This window comes from Cnephaeus nilssonii (genome assembly GCF_951640355.1).
Source record: "Cnephaeus nilssonii genome assembly, chromosome: X".
NCBI classification, from domain to species: domain Eukaryota; kingdom Metazoa; phylum Chordata; class Mammalia; order Chiroptera; family Vespertilionidae; genus Cnephaeus; species Cnephaeus nilssonii.
Genome location: NC_137071.1, coordinates 11,912,301 through 11,933,763, shown reverse-complemented (window position 1 = coordinate 11,933,763; position 21,463 = coordinate 11,912,301). Strand labels below are relative to the sequence as shown.

Genomic DNA, 21,463 nt, shown 5'->3' with positions numbered 1-21,463 from the left:
AGGTCAAGCCTACCACCTAGGTATGTGCCCTTGATTGGAATTGAACCTGGGACCTTTCAGTCAGCAGGCCAAAGTTCTATCCACTGAGTCAAACCAGCCAGGGCTCTGACCTTGATATTAAAAGGGGACTTTTTGATTAGGAATGTTTTTGATATTAAAGTAGCAGCCATGGTTCATGGTTGCCTATTTTTGCCCCGTATAGCAATCCAATCTGCTCATGGGTGTAGCTGAAAAGATTGTGGGGTGTCAGAAATCATCCTCCTGTTCCAGACCTTTGGTTTCTTTTGTTACTTCTCTTTACAGCAGCTATTCCTGGAGACACTGAGTCTTGTCATCAGTCTGTTGGGTGACGGCTAAAAAACAGAAGCGAGGGTGGCAGGAAGGCAGGCATAAACTTTCTGATTGTTGATTCCGCCTTTTCTGGGCAGTTGTTTCCCAGAATTTCTAGTTGTGGCACATTATTCCTTTTTCTTTGTTATTCCTGCCCCTACAGGTGGTGTAATTATTTGTTTATCCGCTTTATTAGACTGCGGAGGCAGTGACCACATCTTATTGTTTTGGAAGTTTGTTTTCATTAAAGGGTTGCTTTGATGTTGTCCTTTGTGTGGCTTGCACAGCCATTAAATGAGGTAGGGAAACTCAGAGAAAAACAGGTTTTGGAGAAAGAAAATTCATTTTGAGGAAGTCATTTGAAAAACCTGGTGAAGATGTCCATGGGGAGTTAAAACATACAAGCCTAAGACTTAGGGAGAGGCCCGGCCGGGATACTGATTTAGGCATCAATAACATAGGATTGGAGTTAAAGACTTAGATATAAATGAAATTGGCTCTGGAGTGAGGAAAGGAGAGGGCTTGAGGAGAGGGTTAAGGACTCCTCAACCTTGAAGAGATGGATAGAGGAAGAGAAGGCTTGTGGAATGGAGCTAGAGGGGAATCTTGAAACAAAGGGAGAGAGAGTTTGAAGATGGTGGAAGTGGTCACCAGTTTCAAGGTGCAAGCAAGATGCCATATGTCCACTGAAGTTTAAAGGACTGGGAGGCCTTGGGAAGAACAGTTTTAGGTGCCTTGAGTAGGGAAGGGAGGAAGGACTAAAGTAGAGAAAGCAAACTGTCTTTCTAACTTGGTGTTGAAATATACATACAGAAAAGTGCACAGCTCATAAGTGAATTTTTACAAATAGACCATACTCGTGTATCTAGCACTCTAGAGGCCCTTGTCGATGTAAGAGTCGTCCAAACCTGTAGAGAATATTTATGATTTTATTTGAGCCAAACTGCGGACAATTACTGGGAAGCAAAATCTCAACACGTTGAGAAAATGCTCCTGAAAATGGCAGTTTTAGTGCTTATTTTATACATCAGAATCCATTGGTGGGAGATTGGGGAGGGAGGCAGTAGAAAGCAAAGTGCTTCTTTTGCCTGCACACTTTGCTGAGGGTATCTCTGCACATTTTTAACAGCCTTTCCCTTTTTAAATTCTGATATTGAATGGGTTAGGCTGAATACTCATTATGAACTCTACTAAATCATGATAGTCGCCCAGCAGGAGTCCAGCGTCCACAATTCCCATTTGTGACAACATCTGGTCAGGTGCAGGTGGAATGGGGTGGTTTTTCACTAGAAAGAGCCCCCTTTGATGCCAGAAAGGAAAGAACCTCCCAGGATGTTAGGCAGCACATCAGCACAGGCTTGTCTGCCTGTGGACCTTTTACCCAGGCTCCTTCTGTGGTTTTCATCACACACTCAGTGCACCTGTTTTTACCACGCTCAGGTGTGTGCCTGACTCCTTCCTAGGAATGACCATTGGCCTGCAGTTGCTACCCATATGTTGGCGTGAATTTGGTGCAGTTTAGGTGTGCATTAGATCCTTTTTAAAATAGAGTTTGCATATAGTGTGATGCACAGATTTTAAGTTGTACAGATCTTACAATTTGAGTTTTGACTTCTGTGTACACCTTCTATAACCTGCACCCCAATAAAATACAGATCATTTCTGTCACCCCAGAAAGTTCCCTTGTGCCCCTTCTCAGTAAGTCCATCCCCCTCCACACATTACCCCCAGGCATCGACTGGATTATGTTTGAGGCCATAGAGTTCAAAACATACAGAGTTCCTTAAAGTCTGGATGGTAAGAGATGTCAGCAAATAATACTTATTCAAGTAAATCAGTGCTTCTCAATGGGGCTGGGGGATGCCCCCCAGGAGACTGTTGGCAGTGTCTGGAGACATTTTTGACTCATGCTGGGGGCGTTCCTGACATCTAGTGGGTAGAGGCCAGGGATGCTGCTAAGCCTCCTACGTGCACAGAAGGCCTCACAACAAAGAATGATCCAGTAGTAGCTCATGTACTCTCTGCCCTGGGGAATGTTAATCTGTGGAAATCTCTCAAGTCTCTTGGGATGACCTTTGTTTTGTTTATTTGTTGAGAGCCTGTGGGAAGCTGAAAAGGTGACTGCCGGAGGGGGCTTTGTTTTCTACCGACCTGTGGACACAGTTCTTGCTGTTGAGTGGGAGTGAGGGCAGACTTGGGGGGTAGACTAACAGGAGAAGTGGAAGAAGAAAACAATTTGGGCAATAAAGGGACAGGCTTAGCATAATATTAAAACAAGAACAGTGGAAAAGAGGGAAAAATAAAGTAGAAATTAATAATCAAGAATCCAATACAGCCCAGACCGGTTTGGCTCAGTGGATAGAGCGTCAACCTGCAGACTAAAGGGTCCCAGGTTCGATTCCGGTCAAGAGCATGTACCTTGGTTTCAGGCACATCCCCAGTAGGAGGTGTGCAGGGAGGGACTACACTAACTGTAGTCCCTGATCAGATGATGTTTCTCATCGATGTTTCTAACTCTCTATCCCTCTCCCTTCCTCTCTAAAAAAATCAATAAAATATATATATTTTTAAAAGAATCCAATACATTGTTAAATTTTAAAAGTAAACAAGTTGAGATTGAAAATAAAAGATGAACAGGAGAATAATCATTAAGAATTTAAAAAGTAGAAATCTGAATTAAAATGATAGGCGGCTATGAGATGAAAAGTGACATATGTGGAAAGTACATAGGATTAAGGATCGAAAGCAGGAATTGAGACTTAAGGTCAACATAAGACATTACACTAAAGGAGGATGAAGATAGGGGTCAATATGAACCTAAAATGCTCAATGGGGAATGAAAGGGGGGGCAGCTATTACCCATGAGGAAGGGAATCAGAAACAAAGTCCAGGGTGGGGCCACCTGGCTCAGTGGAAAGTCCCCAGCTCAAGCAGTGTTGTTAGTAGGTCTCAGACAGACTCAGAGGGCAGAGAGCACTGAGTTCACACCTCCAGATACCAGCAGCCTAATAGGCCCTCTCCTGGGGTGCAGGGAGGGACTACACTAACTGTGTCAGCAGTAGCTGGCCAACCTTTATCCTGGAAGCGAAAGAAATTTTAAAAATATATTTTATTGAATTTTACAGACAGGAAGGGAGAGGGATAGAGAGTAAGAAACATCAGAGAGAGAAACATCGATCAGCTGCCTCCTGTACTCCCCCTACTAGGGATGTGCCCACAACCAAGGTACATGCCCTTGACCGGAATCGAACCTGGGACCTTTCAGCCCACAGGCTGACACTCTAGCCACTGAGCCAAACCGGTTAGGGCAGCAAAAGAAATTTGTAGCAATAATTTCTTGAAATGAAGACCTTTCAAGATGAACACATAATACTTTCAGGGTGTGTTAATTATTTTAAAAGCAGGTAAAGTAATAACCACTTAAAAAATAACTTCTAGCTCTTTATTTGCTTCTGAAATATGGGAATTTCCTTTTTGTATGTGTGACTCCAGGTATACATTGCAACAGACATTTTTGTTCTGGTTTATTTGTGTTTTGTATTAAGAATAGCCTCGTCTTTCACATTACAGGCGCTACAAATCTCAGCGCTGTGATTTCCGTGAAGCTGAATCATGCCAAAGTACATAGAATAACTCAACCACTTATTTATATTTCACCTCTCTTCTGTCCATTTAGGCAGGCAATAAACAGTTAGTCAGCATTTGGTATGTGTGAGGCAGTCATGGGCACTAGAAATACAAAGTAAGACATGACCCTATCCCGAAAGGGCTTCCAATCTGGTAGAGGGAACTTGATAAGCATAAATAAATGGACAGATAAGAAAAGCAATGAATCTCCCTGCTCTTAGACAAGTTGTGCAGAAAGATAAAGCAAGTATAGAACATTCTAAGCAGAGGAATCAGCTTGTGGGAACCCATGAAGCTGGGAAACAGCATCGGAGAAATATAGGGAATTCAAGTTTTGTGGGAGAAGGCAGAATGACAGATCAGGTTAGAGAAGGTGGTTGGGGTGAAATTATAATGGACCTTGTTTGACCCACATGAAAGTCCTGGGTGATGAGTTCCAAAGGATCTCAAATAAGGGTAGAAGATAATCAGGTTTGTAGTTTACAAAGACCATTCTTTCGCAGTGTGGTGGTTCGAGCCATCAGAAGCCAGGTGAGCAGTTAGAATGCTGCTAAACAATCCAGGAAAGAAGTGAGGGCCCAGGTGAAAACTCTACAGGAGGGGATGGAGAAAGGGAATTAAGGTCATTCAGTAGGCAGAATTAAGAGGACTTAATAACCAATAGAATGGGATGGCAGTGAAGGATGACCTCAGAGTTTCTGATTAGGTGTTCTGGCTGGGTGATAGCACCATTCCTGAGAAAGTAGAGAAGAGGTAATTATAGGGGGTTATTGCTGTGTAAGTATAGGGGATTATTGAGAAAAAGCTTTCTGACTTGATTCCACAGCACACATCCACGCATCAGGCCTAGTGTGGACTGGAGGCACAGATAAGATCAGGGGTCCTCAAACTTTTTAAACAGGGGGCCAGTTCACTGTCCCTCAGACCATTGGAGGGCCGGACTATAGTTTAAAAAAAACTATGAATAAATTCCTATGCACACGGCACATATCTTATTTTGAAGTAAAAAAACAAAACGGCAAAAACACCCGCATGTGGCCCGCGGGCCGTAGTTTGAGGACGCCTGGATAAGATCTTGATGAGTTGGTTTTGGACATTCTTGATCTGGGAAGCTTGTGTCCCATCCAAGTGGAAACGTCCAGAAGTCATAGGGTGAGTGAGTTGGTAGCTCAGGAGAGAGTTCTGGGCTGGAGTTGTATATCTGGAAGTCACTGGACATGAGGGACCCCCCCTCCCCCCCAGTCAGGGAGAGCAAGGCACAGAAAGAGACTGAGTTTGGGAATTGAGATCGGGGAGACCAGCTCTGGATGGGAATGGAAAGGCGGAGCTTCTGAAAGTTTGATTAGCACAATTACAGACATAATCTTCACTCTATTCAATGAATTACTAGGTGAGATCATGAAAAACTCCTTCCCTTGTTGGTGGTGTGTGTGTGTGTGTATATATATATTATTTATTTTACTTGAAAGGCCAAGTGGAAAAACTTCAAAACTACTGTCTTTGGGAAATTAAGATAAAGGTGACCTGAAATGTTAAGTCCATGAAAACATGTTTTTCAGGCAGGAGTGGCTGAGGTTAGGAACATGCTTATGTTGTGCACATTCATTTCATAACATTAAGATAAGGCTTAAGATTGCTTCTGTGTTTCAGGTAATCCAGAGGTCCATGGGGCCAGCCAGTCTGAGTCTGCTCACCTTCAAAGTCTATGCATCACAGAAAAAGGACTCAACTCACAAAGCTTCTGTGAACGTTAATGAGGTGACGTGCTGTTCATGTTGTGATATATTTTGAGCATCTGATTTACTGACCATAGGAAGTATACAAATTGTGTATCCGGAAGGTACAACATTTTAGAGGATATTTAATAGGAAAAAATACATTTCCGTATAGTTTATTATTCTTTGTGAAGTTACTAACCTGGCTTTTTCAACAGATAAATTTTAATTAATGGTACTTAGTGTCGGGCATAATATTTCCTAAATTTTTAGTGGGGACTCTGCTATGTCCCAGTAGATTGTAAGCACAGTTTTGCTTCTAAGTGATCTGCCCAATTCCAGACTGCTTATCAAGTCAAGAAAATATTTTTCTTTTTCATCTCTAAAAAAAAAAAAAGGAAAGAAATTAAAGACCTGGCCTCATTCTGCTTCTTGGCCAGATTAGAAGGTCATAAATAGATGCTTAATGAATACTAAAGAAATAAAACAAGAAATCTTCTCTCCATTTACATCCTTTTTTGGTCTGTACTTGCCACTGATTATTTTGGATATTTGGTTTCTGTTGACTGTGAGTAAAGTGGCATAAACATCTACCTTCAGACACGAGCAGGGTTACTTAAATGTGCTTACATAAAACTAAATAGCTTATCTCTTACCCTTTACTCCCTCTCAGGCCTTGGGGCAGTGGAATTTTTGAGGGTGAGGAAGGCAGCCAGTAGTGGCTGTAAAAAGTTTATTCTCTGGGTGGGGAACAAACCTGCTATCATCCTGCTTTGATTAGCACCAGACTGATCATTTGAACTAAGTAACATGCTCTTTAATTATGCTTGAGCTTTTTTTTCTACCCCACTCTAGTCTACCCTTTAGAGCAAGCATGTCAAACTCGCCGCCGGCGGGCTGCATGCCTTGTTTAAATTAGTTGGACATGCTTGCTTTAGAGTAATACTATTCTTTTTTAAAAATATATTTTTATTGATTTCAGAGAGGAAGGGAGAGGGAGAGAGAGATAGAAGCATCAATGATGAGAGAGAATCATTGATTGGCTGCCTCCTGCACACCCCCCACTGGGGATCAAGCCCGCAATCAGGGCATGTGCCTTGACTGAGAATCGAACCAGTGACCTCCAGGTTCCTGGGTTGATGCTCAACCGCTGAGCTACACCCGGCTGGGCAAACTATTCTTTTTTTAAAATATTTTTTTTAAATTGATTTCAGAGAGAAGGTAGAGGAAGAGAGGGATAGAAACACCAATGATGAGAATCATTGACCGGCTGCCTCCTGCACGCCTCACACTGGGGATTGAGCCCACAACCGAACATGTGCCCTGCCTGGGAATCGAACTGTGACCTCCTAGTTCATAGGTCGACGCTCAACCATTGAGCCACGCTGGCTGGGCTAGAGTAATCCTATTCTTTTCCCAAACTAAATCTAAGGTGGAACACCAAATTTCATTATATAAAACAGATAAAGTGGAGCTGCTTTGTCTGCTACCAGTAATGTGGGGAGGACAGTAAAACACCTCATAGCCCTGCTCTCTTGGCCTTGGCCTTATTGATTAAGGAAATAAGATGCAGAGATCCTGTGAAGCAAGTTTAGGGCGCAGTTTATGAATTATTAGAAATACAATGCCTACAAATTTGATCATTGATTATGTTCTCATTGCTGTATAGACATTTTTATTTCTTTTTGTTCTGTTTTATAATGTATGCAGCTTTCCCTCTACTCTGTTCCCGAAGTTCAGTCTAAATATGTGGAGGAGCCAAGGACTCAACTTGAAGAAAGCATCTCACATCTCCGACAGTATTGCAAGCCATATACAAGTTGGTGTCAGGTACAGCTCTTCTGAAAATGGAGTGAACGCCTTTCTATTTAGAGTCAATAGTGAGAAGTCTGTATAAGCTGCATGTTTTCAGAAAAAGGGTCCCAAGTGAAGAGTGCCCAGCTTACAAATGTTCATCTGTGCCATCTATGGGATGGGGGTGGAGGGAGCAGAGAGCTTCCTGGTGGTGGCAAGGGCCATAGTTGCACGGAGAATTTCCTTCCCACTGGGTAGGAGTGGAGCGCTGGTAAGTGTCTTGATCACAGCTATGAAAACACTATTGTCTACAGGGAGAGGATATGGAGTTGGAACTCTAGAGGAAGGAAAAGAATACAATGTAACCATTTTATGTCAAAATTGGGAAGTCCCCCCTAGAGATTCTACAAATCAGCACCACTTTAAACAGTAATGGTTACCGAACATGTTGAATGCTATAATAGGAGGGTAAATAACTGAAAAAGGGTAGAATTACATATTTGAGTACTGAACTATTTGCCCCAATAATCCAAGAACAACTTGTACAAATTGGCTTCTACCACTGCTCAGGTTTTAGATCAAGCATTTGTCATTATGTTCACAAAGGGATTTCTGTGGTTTTTAACATCTAAAACCGAAGTTTACAGTCTACAGAATGCTTTTGTGGGCTTTGATACATATATTTGCTATACTTGATCTTGACTTTGAAAATTGATGGGAAATTAGTAAGAAGCATGTAGATATGTGTCACTTGGTCTAGATTTACTTTGCTTGAGACTTACAAACTCAATTTTCATCCAGATCTTATTTAAAAAATTTAAATGTCCCATAGAAAATTTAAATTTTCTATGTCAGCACTGAACCAATTTAGAAAGAAAATAGTAAGCACAGACTCTATCAACAATATAATTAGGCCATGATACTTAAGTATCATAACCATATTATTGTTATGAAATACCTAAGGACTATATATGAGTTGTAAAACACTTAGACTTTATTCTCTTGTTCTAGAAGATTTTTAAACCATCTGCTAGTGGTTAAGATAAGGTCAGCAAAGTTGTGCAAATATTTTTGTATTATGTAGGCATGACTACCATTAATTCTCTCTCTCTTTTTTTTTTTGGTTATGAAAGTACTTTGTCTCTTGCTTTCAATCTAAGGTTGCTTTTTGTTTTTTACTTTTTCATCTGTATATGATACTCAGTGCAGGAAAATACCTCTGTAGATAATAGAATAGTTATCAACATGTTTATTTGCACTACTTCTAAATAATTTTTGTGATTATAATCATCTTATTTTCCTATAGAATAAAGTCTATGAATAGAAATATTTTAAATTCTTGGCTCCTTTTTGTCAGGCCAACAATTTCTAGCCCCTTTCTTCAAGAACTAATTTAATTTTTCTTCATAGTGAAAAGATTATGCCAGCAAAAAACGTGGGCAGTCACTCTAGACATTGATCTGCAGCTTTTTTTTTTAATGGGCAGCAAAAATCAATAAGTTTTAATGAAGTGATAATCAGTTTTTAAATGTTTTTTATGTCCCCCTTCAAATTTAGCATTTATTATTTAAGTCCATTTAACAGAATTAGAATAACTTGTTTTGATTTGAACTAAATGATATAAAACAAATTCTTTTCCAAGTGGCAACTGGTTCTGATACCCGCACATCTCTTTTCCTATCTTCACTGGTAGACTTCTTGAAGGTGGGTACCTTCTAGGTAGTCCCTTGTTTTCTTTAGGATCATTTGATGTTCATGTCCAAAGCCCTTTTACTGTCATTGTTAAGGGAATATTAACACTTCATTTGCTTTGCGACTAGGGTAAATATCTTTTCAAACTTAGATATAGACTCCTTTGTCCAATAAAGCTAGTCATTCCTGTTTCAAATGGGCAGTTTTTTTAGACATAGGCTTTAAATCATGGCAAATCAGGAATTAGACTTAATATGAAAGGGCGGGTTTAATCTCACATGGAAAGGATTAATTATTGAGGGTGTTGATTTTTGCCCATTCTCTTCAATTTTAATAGAGAATGAAAAGGCTGGGTTGTTGAAACCACTCTACTTGAAATCTTTGTTTCCTGTGGCAGTCATAAGCCATTCTGCTGAGCAATTTGTGGTGAAGGGGAAATTACAAAAGAAAATAAAGAACACAAAAAACCCACTATATCTTTGTTTGAAAAGTGCTGATAACATGATAATTTATTCAGTAAAGGCAAATATATTTATTATTACTTTATAATCAATAAATTATACTCATTCATTTTCTTTTCACCTTTTTAGGAAATGTATTCCCAAACTGAGCCCAAGATGCAAAGTTTGGTTCAGTGGGGGTTAGGTAAGTTTATTTTTAATGAGATATAATCAGCTTCATTAAAATTGGACCCTTTAACCAGGGTTCCATGGATGGCTCCAGGAAATGTGTGAATTACTTAAAATTGTATGCAGAATTTTAGAGCTATGTAGGTTTTTCTGGAAAGATGATTTATTATTTTCATCAGATTTCAGAGGATTCGTGTACCCAGTCACTCAGGTAAGTCTCTTCGAGATCATTAGGGTTGTTAGGCTAGCAAATGCAGATATACTGGATTTTTTTTCTTTAAATCTATTCCAGGTGCAATGTCCTTAACTCACACTAATCCACACTGACTCATCAATAGGTTTTCAGAATCAGGAGAGCTCTTTTGCATAGCTATTAATACATTTTATAGTTTAAATGCAGGAAAGAAATGGGTTGATGTGCCTCAGAAAGCCATTATTGCATAATTAATAGTGTTTTTACATTTTTTATTGGTTCTTATTTTTTTCAAATTATAAAAGAAAGTTTACTGAAAAAGTCACAGAGTTACAAAAGGTGAGCCAGCTGGGCTGCGTGGGCTCAGGAAACGAGTTACCAAGGCAAAAGAAGGGCCCTAGAAGGGTCCTTGGAGCTGAGGAGAAAAGCAAAGGTAATGCACCTGGGGAAGGAGAGGGGGGAAAGTTCAGTCATGCTCGAGAGAGAGAGAGAGAGAGAGAGAGAGAGAGAGAGAGAGAGAGAGAGAGGTGTGTGGATAGAGTGTCAGCCTGCGGACTAAAGGGTCCCGGAGAGAGAGAGAGAGAGAGAGAGAGAGAGAGAGGTGTGTGGATAGAGTGTCAGCCTGCGGACTAAAGGGTCCCGGGTTCGATTCCGGCCAAGGGCACATGCCTGGGTTGCCGGCTCAATATCCACTAGGGGGCGTGCAGGAGGCAGCTGATCAATGATTCTCTCTCATTATTGATGTTTCTATCTCTCCTCCCTTCCTCTCTGAAATCAATAAAGAAATATATATATTTTTTAAAGGAAATACGGGTGGGTAGAGGCGTGAGTGTGCTCAAGAGAGAGAAAGAGTGTGTCTTCATTGTATTTTTAAATTGTTGACAGTATTACAGATGTCCCCCATTTCCCCCCTCCCCTTTCCCCACCTCCTTCATTGTTTTTTTATTGTTTTTGATTGTTTTTCACAAGCACTTATCACATAGACGCATAAACTGGTTTCACAGTCTATGTTTTGACTAATCTCAGCCAGGAACTGGTAATATATTTCATTCCCCTATTGGACATCTTGGCAAATCAAACTCTTATTTTTACAAGTGCTTGTTTCCATGACAGAATAAAATAAAATGAGTATAGTTTATTTCTTGTGAAGATCATTCTAGAGTGTTGATGTGCTGATAACCCTTAAACTACCAGATAAATAAAATTTTCATTTGAAGACAGACATATTAATAGCCTACCGGTTCTTTAAATTATTCATGTATGATAATGATAATAAGTAACATCTTAATTTTATTAATTTTATAAACACAAAGTGCTTATTATGGCCAGGAACTAGTCTCAGTACTTTAAAAAATATTAATTCTTGGCCCTGGCTGGGTGGCTCAGTTGGTTGGAACATTGTCCCATGCACCAAAAGGTTGTGGGCTCAATCCCCGGTCGTGGCATGTACAGGAGGCAACTGATCGATGTTTCTCACATCCATGTTTCTCTCTCCGTCCCTCCCTCCCTATCTCCCTCCCTATCTCCCAACCTCCCTCTCTCCCCCTTCCACTCTCTAAAATCAATAAAAACATATCCTCGGGTGAGTATAAAAAATATATTAATTTATGTATAATCCTCATCACAGCCTTGACAGTTAGATACTTTATTACCTTCTTTTTGTTTGAGGAAGGGAGGGAGGGAGGGAGGGAGGGAGAGAGAGAGAGAGAGAGAGAAAGAGATTGAGAACATAGATGTGAGAGAGAAAGATCTATCAGTTGCCTCCCCTCCCATATGTACCCAGACTGGGGATTGAACCTACAACCTGGGTATGTGCCTTGACCAGGAATCGAACCCACCACCTTTCAGGGTATGGGATGACGCTTCAACCAACTGTGCCACACTGGCCAGGGCTATTGCCTTCATTTTTTTTAACCTAAGGAAACTAAAGAACTCCTGATCTTTTATCTGGACATGTGTCATTGTTACCTGTTATTTCCCATTGATTCAGAGCAGTAGTCATTTGCAACATGTAGTTTTTTCTTCTCTTGAACTCATAGTTCAAGAGTAAAGGTTCTTCAGAAAAATCCCATTATGAGTTGTGTTGTTGTCTGCCAAGGCAATTAGTCCATTCCCCAGCACTCACAGCCAAGTCATGTTACCAGAAGCTAGGCTTCAGCTTCAGTGCAGTCCTATAGCGTATCTTCTTTCCCATTTCTTTGTGATTTTACCCCCTTCAGCTCAGCTCACCGAAGCCATCTGGTTGTCCTTCTATCATCTGCTCTGTGTAGAATTGATAACACCATGCTGATAGGCAAAAATAAAGGGAAGTAGAAAATTGTCTCAAATGACCCACGCAAAAAGATGGAAACTTAAAACTAGGTTAAAAGCAAAGTAAGCAAAAGGCCAGACAGGAATTAGTACCAACAACACAAGCCCTATAGTAATATTTAAAATGACCACATTCCCCAAAGAACCCAGGAAATGGAAAACTGGGATGTGTCTGTGATTATCTGGGGGAGAGAATTACTCAGTACTCAAATTCGTTCAGTTCCGCATACGTCACCATAATGTCAAGCATTGAAGATCAGGGCTGATTAAGACAGTGGTCCAACCATTGCTGCGTATAATATTAGCGCAAACACAGAGGTGGTCACAGACCACTGTAGAAGGTACAGAGGAAGGAGACTAGTTTAATAGAGACTGGGGAGCTGGAAGCAGTCAGGGAAGGATCTCTGTGATGAATCTTGAAGAAACAGAGGTAGCCACACCAAAACATGGGGGCAAGACTTGGGCAGCATTCCACACAGCGGGCACGGCACCATCAAGGCTTGGATGTATGACTCAGTGTTGCGTGTGCCGGGAACTGGAAGCAGATAGGGAGTGCTGAAGAGGAGGTCGAGAAAGAGATGTGAAGGCTTTTTAAATCATGACCCAGCTAAAAGCCATTTGTTAATCCATGCAGTATTCATCAACGCCTGGCAGTGTTTTTAATAAATTATCTGCCGTATGAACATTCACTGTTACCACTGAGGAAAGTCACATAGAAGTCTGAGCAATGCACCATTAAGGATTGTATGTTCTCCTTGTGGAGACATACAATACAGCCCTGATTAATTAAACACAAGGTGCTGTAAAAGTAGTATCAAATTATGGTACAGAGAATAAATATGATGGGCCTTTAGAGGAGGAAGAGCGGTGTGGGCTGATGAGCATAGGAAAGGCTTTTCTGTGTAATTAGGACTTAAGCTGGCTGTTATTTGATGGGATTGGCTCAGTGGAGCGGAGAGGAGATGTGGCATCATGCAAGTATAAGGCGTGTTCAGACGTGGCAGATGGGCCTACGTGTTGCCTTTATTTATTTTTATCACTATCAACAATGACTATTTGCCGCATATACTTGTGCTATAAGTTTCCTTCGTTATCCAAATTTATTCTCTTCTTGAGTTTGAATAAGTTCAGATAGCAAAGGATGCTTTTCCCCCTGAGCCTAATGTATTTAGTTCCTTAGTTTCAGAGAGCAGGCAGCAAAGCTTTAGAGAGTGATAAATTTACCCAAATCTATAGGCTTACCCCATTTTCTTGTGCTTTGCTTTATTGCTTTTTTTTTTTTTTTTTTACAAATTGAAGATTTGTGGCAACCCTGCTTAGAGCAGGTCTATCGGTGCCATTTTTCCAACAGGCTTAGATGATGTTTAGCATTTATGAAGCAATAAAGTATGTTGTAATTAAGGCATGTACATTATTCTTTTAAACCTAATGCTACTGCACACTTAATAGACTGCACTACAGTATAAACGTAACTTTTATAGGCACTGGGAAACCAAAAAACTCATGTGATTTGCTTTATTGTGGTGGTCTGAAACCAAACTTTTTTAAAAAAGAGTTCTTAGATTTTATTTTATTTTATTTATTTATTTTTTTAAAATATATTTTATTGATTTTTTACAGAGAGGAAGGGAGAGGGATAGAGAGCTAGAAACATCGATGAGAGAGAAACATCGACCAGCTGCCTCCTGCACACCCCCCACCGGGGCTGTGCCCGCAACCCATGTACATGCCCTTGACCGGAATCGAACCCGGGACCCCTCAGTCCGCAGACCGACGCTCTATCCACTGAGCCACACCGGTCTCGGCGAGTTCTTAGATTTTAGATGAACAAATGGTTTGATGAAAGTCTTTAGTTATTTTTAAAAAATATTTTTATTGATTTCAGAGAGGAAGGGAGAGGGAGAGATAGAAACATTAATGATGAGAATCGTTGATCAGCTGCCTTCTGCATGCTCCCTAGTGGGGATCAAGCCTGAAAACCCCGACATGTGCTCTGACCTGGAATCGAACCGTGATCTCCTGGGTCACAGGTCAATGCTCAACCACTGAGCCACAACTGGCCGGGATGAAACCAAACTTTTTGTATCTCTAAGGTATTCCTGTATTCTGTGTTTGGATAACAAGAATTCAGATAACAAGGATCTCTATTTGTATTTCTCCCTGTGTGAATAGTTGATTCTGGTCTGTAGCCTTTAGGAATATGAAGGTAATTGACATTACTCTACTGTCCGTAGGTTGTCAGACCAAAAGTGTTTGGAAATTGGATACTTGGTATGTGAATAGTAAATCATAAGGCATGGCAGATAGGCCTACATTTTGCCTTTATTTCATGTTTATCATATAAAAAGAAGGTGTTGAAAAGAAGCATATTAGCAGAAAGCCAAGAATACATTATTTAAAAAGCATCTGATACTATATATACTACTTATATTTAAGATTTTTTGGTTTGCTTTTTAATGAGTAATTTATGGAACTGTTTCCTGGTCTGATTCTATTGTAGACAGCTATGAATTTCTCCAAAATGCTCCTCCTGGATTTTTTCCAAGACTTGGTGTTATTGGTTTTGCTGGCATTGTTGGACTCCTTTTGGCTAGAGGTAGGTACAATTTTGTGAAATTTAAAAAAAATAGTTCATAAGGGAGAGAGAAGATATATATATTTGGTTCTTTCTTTTCATTTACGTTTTTAGAATGAGTTGGATCCTGAGTATGGCCTTCTTAATATATAATTGATATGGTTGTTTTCTCCAATATATTTGATTTTAAGCATATATAGAAATTGTAAAAAAAAAACACGAAAAATTATATATTCTTGGTTGAAAAAAAATTAGTTATCCTTTATAGGCACATTTACTTGATCAAGTTACTGTTGCTCTTTGGTACAGAAAGAGTGAACTGTTGTTAACCAAAGTCTGTCATACCTAAGACACTGTTTTTAAATGTTTCACTCTTTTTTTTTTTTAAATATATTTTATTGATTTTTTACAGAGAGGAAGGGAGAGGGAGAGAAAGCTAGAAACATCGATGAGAGAGAAACATCGACCAGCTGCCTCCTGCACACCCCCTACTGGGGATGTGCCCGCAACCAAGGTACATGCCCTTGACCGGAATCGAACCTGGGACCTTTCAGTCTGCAGGCCGACGCTCTATCCACTGAGCCAAACCGGTTTTGGCTAAATGTTTCACTCTTAAGAATAGGCTATTAATCACAGTGAACAGAACAGTGATCTCATAGAAAATTTTTAAATTTTTTGATTCATTGTAGCTTTAGTCCTCGAGGATATAAAATTTTTTTAAACACTTAAAAGTAAATGCTAATAAATGCCAACATAAAAATATTACTACACTATACTGATGAACTATAAAACATTTATAGAAAACCAAGGATGAAAACATTCTTCACTATAATGAAATGAATTTGTTATGAACTGCTTGATGATTCACTGATTGTGAAATCCAGATTTTACAAAAATTCCTAAAATAGAAAGTTTATGAACTCTGTAATCAGATCCCCATAAAAGATAACTATAGACACTAGTTCGGTATCCATTCCTCCACTTTTAAAAGTCTTCGCTGTGCATGCCTTAATGGTAATGTTAGAACCTGGAGAAACGCTGCGCTGGTGCCATTCGCCCAACCTGTAAAATGAACTCTGGTTGGAGTTTCTGCGCCCTCTTCCCGTCTACTGTATATAAGGATTAAATTTAGAGCCCTGACTCAGTTGGTTGAGCAACATCCCATGCACTGAAAGGTCAAGGGTTTGATTCCCAGTCAGGGACATACCTGGGTTTGGGGTTCAATTCCCAGTCTGGGTGTGTATGGGAGGCAACTGATCGGTGTTTCTCACATCAACGTCTCTCTCTCTCTCCCTCCCCCTCCCTTCCTTTCTCTAAAATCAATAAAAAGCATTTCCTTGGGTGAGGATTTAAAAATACACACACACACACACACACACACACACACACACACATACACACACACACACAAAACCAATAAACAGCATTTATATGTTATCCTGTGTAAGTGTTAATAATATACATCGCACTAGCACTAGCATCTATATGCATCCCATGTAAAAACATGTGTCTCTCAGTGGAGACTATTTCTCATGTCAAGTCAATTTCAAGTGTATTTCCCTGTTTCACCCTCTACATGTTTTCTTAACCTCATTCTCAGGTTTTCCCCACTCTCCATCCTGCTCAATTCCCCCTTTTCCCCAGGCTGCACATCTCTCAGTCTGGACTGACATTCAGCACAGCTGTTGTCTTGGGATACGGCTCCACACTCTCTTGGGTGTGACCCCCTTTTCCGGTTCCATGTCACCATCTCCTTGGTTTGCTCTGCCATGCTGTTGAACTACATGCTTAAGTCACTTTCAAAAATGCCTATGTTGGAGGTAAACTTTCTAAGTCCTTGCAGGTCTGAAAATTACTTTCTGCCCTCATACCAAGTGATAGTGTGGTTGGGCGTAGAGTTTGTTTTCCATCAAAACTTTGAAGGCCACACCTTCTAGCTCAGGAGTTGCAGATATGAGAGTCAGAAGCCAGGCTGGAAGCTTGTTCTTTTTGAAGTGATTCCTTCCCCACCCCCCTTCTGGAAGCTTTGAAGAGCTTCTCTTAATCTGCAGTGCTCTGAATTCCCATGGTGCTGTGACTACATATAGTTGTTTCATTCCTGGTTGGGCATTTTGGTGGCTTGCAGCCTTCAGCTGCAGGAAGGCATCTGTCAATCTTGTATTTCTTTGAAAATTTACTCTTATCTTTTTCCTTCCTGGACTCATATGCATTAGCGATTGAGCTGTTTAAACTGGCCCTATATGTCTCTTATATACTCTTGATTATTTTATTTTATTCCTTTTGATTTTTTTTAAGTTGGTCATTTCCAAGACCTCTTTCTTGTTCTCTGAATGTTCCTTTTTCTTCGAACTTTTTAAAAAAAATGTAGTAGCTTCTTGAGTTTATTTGATGATACTTAATTACAGGTTTAGTTTTGTTTTTAATTTCTTGTTTCCTATAGGGTCATTTTTTCCTTCTTGCTTATCTCAGTTTTCTCTTTTATATTGCAAGCTTTCCTCAAATGACTAGTGATCCTTGGTTGTACAGTCATGTTTAAGAGCAAAGCGATTGAAATGCCAATAGGAACTTTTGGGGTATAGATGGGGCTTGCTGACAGACAGGTTCTACCTCGGGATGAGCTGAATGGAAACTGACTTAATATGAGAGGTGCCTGCGCTTAGTGCCTGAGTGAGGAAGGCTCTATCTCCTCTCAGGCACTTACACGTATGTGCACACTACACCACATATCTTGGTTCTCAACAGAAATCTATGGCATTTCTTTAGAGACAACTCATCCACTTTTTAAACTTTTTAAAAATATATATTTTTATTATTGATGTCAGAGAGGAAAGGAGAGAGAGATAGAAATATCAGTGATGAGAGAGAATCATTGATTAGCTGCCTCCTGCACACCCCACACTGGAGATCGAGCCCACAACCCAGGCTTGTGCTCTGACCGAGAATTGAACTGTGACCTCTTGGTTCATAGGCCAATGCTCAACCACTAAACAACACTGGCTGGGCCACCCCATCCACTTTTTAAATTTTTGCCTGGAGAGACACCTGGCCACAGGCAGTTTTGCACTGGGCTGGTGTGAGGGCAGGAGAAGGTCAACTGGTCCATGCACAGGACTTGCATTTATACCCTTGTCTTTTTTTGTTTTGTTTTGTTAATCCTCACCCGAGGATATTTTTCTGTTGATGTTTTAGAGAGTGGAAGGGAGGGGAGAGACAGAAACATCCATGTGAGAGAGACACATTGATTGGTTGCCTCCCACACCCGCCCAGACTGGGGCCATGAATCAGATCGAGCTTGCAACCAAGGTACATGCCCTTGACCAGAATTGAACCTGGGATCCTTCATTCCCCAGGCTGATCTCTATCTATTGAGCCAGACGGCCCAGGGCTATACCCATGTCTTGATCCCTGGTTGCCCTTTCCACCCTCCACAACACCTGCCATATTTGGGCTGCTGGGACATCCTGCTCCTTCCTGTGCTATAGCCCCTCCCTCCTCAGGACTTCAGGGCTGTGTGTCTTCTTGCTTCCATCCAATCTCCATTTTCTTTCTTTTTTTTAAAATATATTTTTATTGATTGCAGAGAGGAAGGGAGAGGGAGAGAGAGATAGAAACATCAGTGATGAGAGCGAATCATTGATCGGCTGCCTCCTGCATGCCCCCCACTGGGGATCTAGTCAGCAACCCAGGCATGTGCCCTGACCGGGAATCCAACCGTGACCTCCTGGTTCATAGGTCGATGCTCAACCACTGAGCCACGCTGGCTGGGCACACTCTCCATTTTCTGAAAAGTGGTTGATACTTCTTATCTGTCAGTACCCCCTCCACACATTTCCTCTTTGTTGTGGGTTTATTATCTGTATTTTCTTCTTGTACTGTTATTACCACAGAGTATTAGAAAGGAGAGGAGAGGAATGCTTGTGTTCAATATGTAAGTAGGAATCCAGTTTACTATAAAAGGACACACACCTTAGAAACCAAAATACTATGTAGTTTTTCTTTTCAAAACTCTTTTTTTAAAAAAATATATTTTATTGATTTTTTACAGAGAGGAAGAGAGAGGGATAGAAAGTTAGAAACATCGATGAGAGAGAAACATCGATCAGCTGCCTCTTGCACACCCCCTACTGGGGATGTGCCTGCAACCAAGGTACATGCCCTTGACCGGAATCGAACCTGGGACCCTTGAGTCTGCAGGCCGACGCTCTATCCACTGAGCCAAACCGGTTTCGGCATCAAAACACTTTTTTTTCTGCTTCCTTGAAAATGGTGATTCTCTTAAACATTGCGCTGACAAAAGAAGCCAGTCACAAGGACCACATATTATATAATTCACTTATATGAAATATCTAACTAGGCCAGTCCTTAGAGAGAGAAAGTAGATGAGTGGTTCCCTAGGGCTGTGAGTGATGGGGGAATTGGGGGCAACTGCTAGTGGATGAGGTTTTCTTTTGGGGGTGATGAAAATATTCTAAAGTTGATTGTGGTGATTGTTGCACACTTCTCTGAATAACTAAAAAGCCATTGAATTGTACACTTTAAAACACTTTGTACAGGGAAGTTGTGTGAATTCTATCGCTCTGAAGCTGTGAAAATGTGGCAGTCCCTTTTTATATGCTTGATATTAGTAGGCACATTCTCTGTCAATCTTAGGACCGAAGACGTTTTATTCAGTGTTAGATATACAGGCAAAGTGTGATGGTAAAAGTGGAATCATCTGACAGTGTACATAACCTTTTATTTAATAGGTTCAAAAATAAAGAAGCTGGTATATCCACCTATTTCCATGGGATTAGCTGCCTCGCTTTATTATCCACAACAAGCCATCGTATTTGTCCAGGTAAGTTAGACCCAGCAAGTTAAGCTGTTCCTTATTCTTGCTTATGTATGAATGGGTTTACTGCTTGCTTTTATTTTATAGCTTTTATAACACCAGACTAAAGTTTATTTGCACATATAAATGAATAGAGCAAATTTAAGTGTTCTCCACTATGTAGTTCAGCTCTGGCTCTCCTTCCAATCATGTCAGTATTCAGAAAACACACTAATTTGAATATTAAAAAAAACCCTTAAGATCCTTTTTTTTTCTTTTTCTTTTTTTTTTGCATATTGACTTGGAAGTCTAGAGACTCAAATTTCAAAGTTGACAGTTATGGGTCATTCTCAGTTCAGGCGTCTCAGGTCGCAGCGCCCTCCTTGGAATTGCTGGCCCGGGCCTGTACTCGGCCCTCCACGCCTTCTCCCTGGTCCTAGAGCTGGCCTCGCTTCCCTTGCTAGGTACTTCAGGGAATGCAGTCACTGCTCTCAGGGCTCTCAGTTGGTTACTCCTTCCTCATTCTTCAGGCCTTAGCTTGATGGCATGCTGGCAAGTAGAATACAGTGGCAGGCAACATGGATGGCTAAAGCTGATGTCTTAGCTCGAGCTGCCATAGCAAAACATTACAGACTGTGGGGCTTAAATAATAGAAATTTATTTTCTCGCAGTTCTAGAGGAAGGAAGACCAAGAGCAAGGTGTCGGCAAGATTGGTTTCTCTTGAGGCCTCTCTCCTTGGCTTGCAGATGGCCGCCTTCTCGCTGTGTCTTAACATGGCCTTTTCACTGTACAATGTAAACCTCATTTAACCTTAAAAGGCCCTATCTCTAAATATAGTTATGTTGTGGGTTAGGGTTTCAACATTTGAATTTTGGGGGCACATAATTTAGTCCATAACAGCTGATCCCTGGACCAGCAATATCAAGATCACCAGGGAACTTGTTAGAAATGCAAATTCTCATGGAACCTGCAGGAACCATCCAGGTGGACCAATGAAAAATGCCTTTTGTCTACAAATTGCAGTGATCCTACATAAACTGGAGGCTTCTGTCTGGCTTAGGACAGCTGGCTAAGTCTGAGGGTTCCCCTCCATACAGCCTTTAAAACCAGCACTTCAGGTGCTGCTTTCCTTGCTGCTTTATTTTATTTTTTTATATATTTTATTGATTTTTTACAGAGAGGAAGGGAGAGGATAGAGAGTTAGAAACATCAATGAGAGAGAAACATCGATCAACTGCCTCCTGCACACCCCCCACTGGGGATGTGCCCGCAACCTAGGTACATGCCCTTGACCAGAATCGAACCTGGGACCTTTCAGTCCGCAGGCCGACGCTCTATCCACTGAGCCAAACCTGTCAGGGCTTTGCTGCTTTGTTTAATAGCTTGCTGGTGAAGTGCACTGGATTATTAATGGACAACCAAGTGAGGTTCCTTCTGCATCCATCTTAACTGGTTTTTTAAAATAGTAGTCCACTGTGCTGATTGCTGCTAACAGTCAGGGTACAATTAAGGTCCTGGAGTTGATATGAAGAGTTTACACAAGTTAAATCGTACTTGATTCTGCTGAAATACACCTGCAGCTGACAATGAGAGAAGACAGAAGCTGTCATGTCATGTCTCTCCCCAAAGTCACCATGGGTTTTGGATTTGTTTTGAGTATTTTTTCTTTTACTCTTTTCCTCCTTTACGACCTTTGCTGACATGGGAATACCCAGGGAACACTCCCCCATCAGTGTAACTCTATAGACTTTGCTGCAGTTGGTGGTGTGATTATCAAATTTTTGTGA

General features: G+C 40.8%; 1 protein-coding gene across 2 annotated transcripts in view; it reads left to right on the top strand.

Moving 5' to 3' along the window:
• APOO (apolipoprotein O) overlaps positions 1-21,463 on the top strand; it is a 55,288-nt gene that overhangs the window by 15,935 nt on the left and 17,890 nt on the right. Inside the window, exons 2-6 of one of the 2 annotated variants that reach the window (XM_079765773.1) lie at positions 5,608-5,715; positions 7,383-7,502; positions 9,749-9,803; positions 14,791-14,886; positions 19,611-19,702. In XM_079765773.1, coding sequence (XP_079621899.1) covers positions 5,608-5,715; positions 7,383-7,502; positions 9,749-9,803; positions 14,791-14,886; positions 19,611-19,702 — 471 coding nt within the window. The remainder of the gene's footprint in view (positions 1-5,607; positions 5,716-7,382; positions 7,503-9,748; positions 9,804-14,790; positions 14,887-19,610; positions 19,703-21,463) is intronic. The other variant, XM_079765774.1, reaches the window with a different exon arrangement.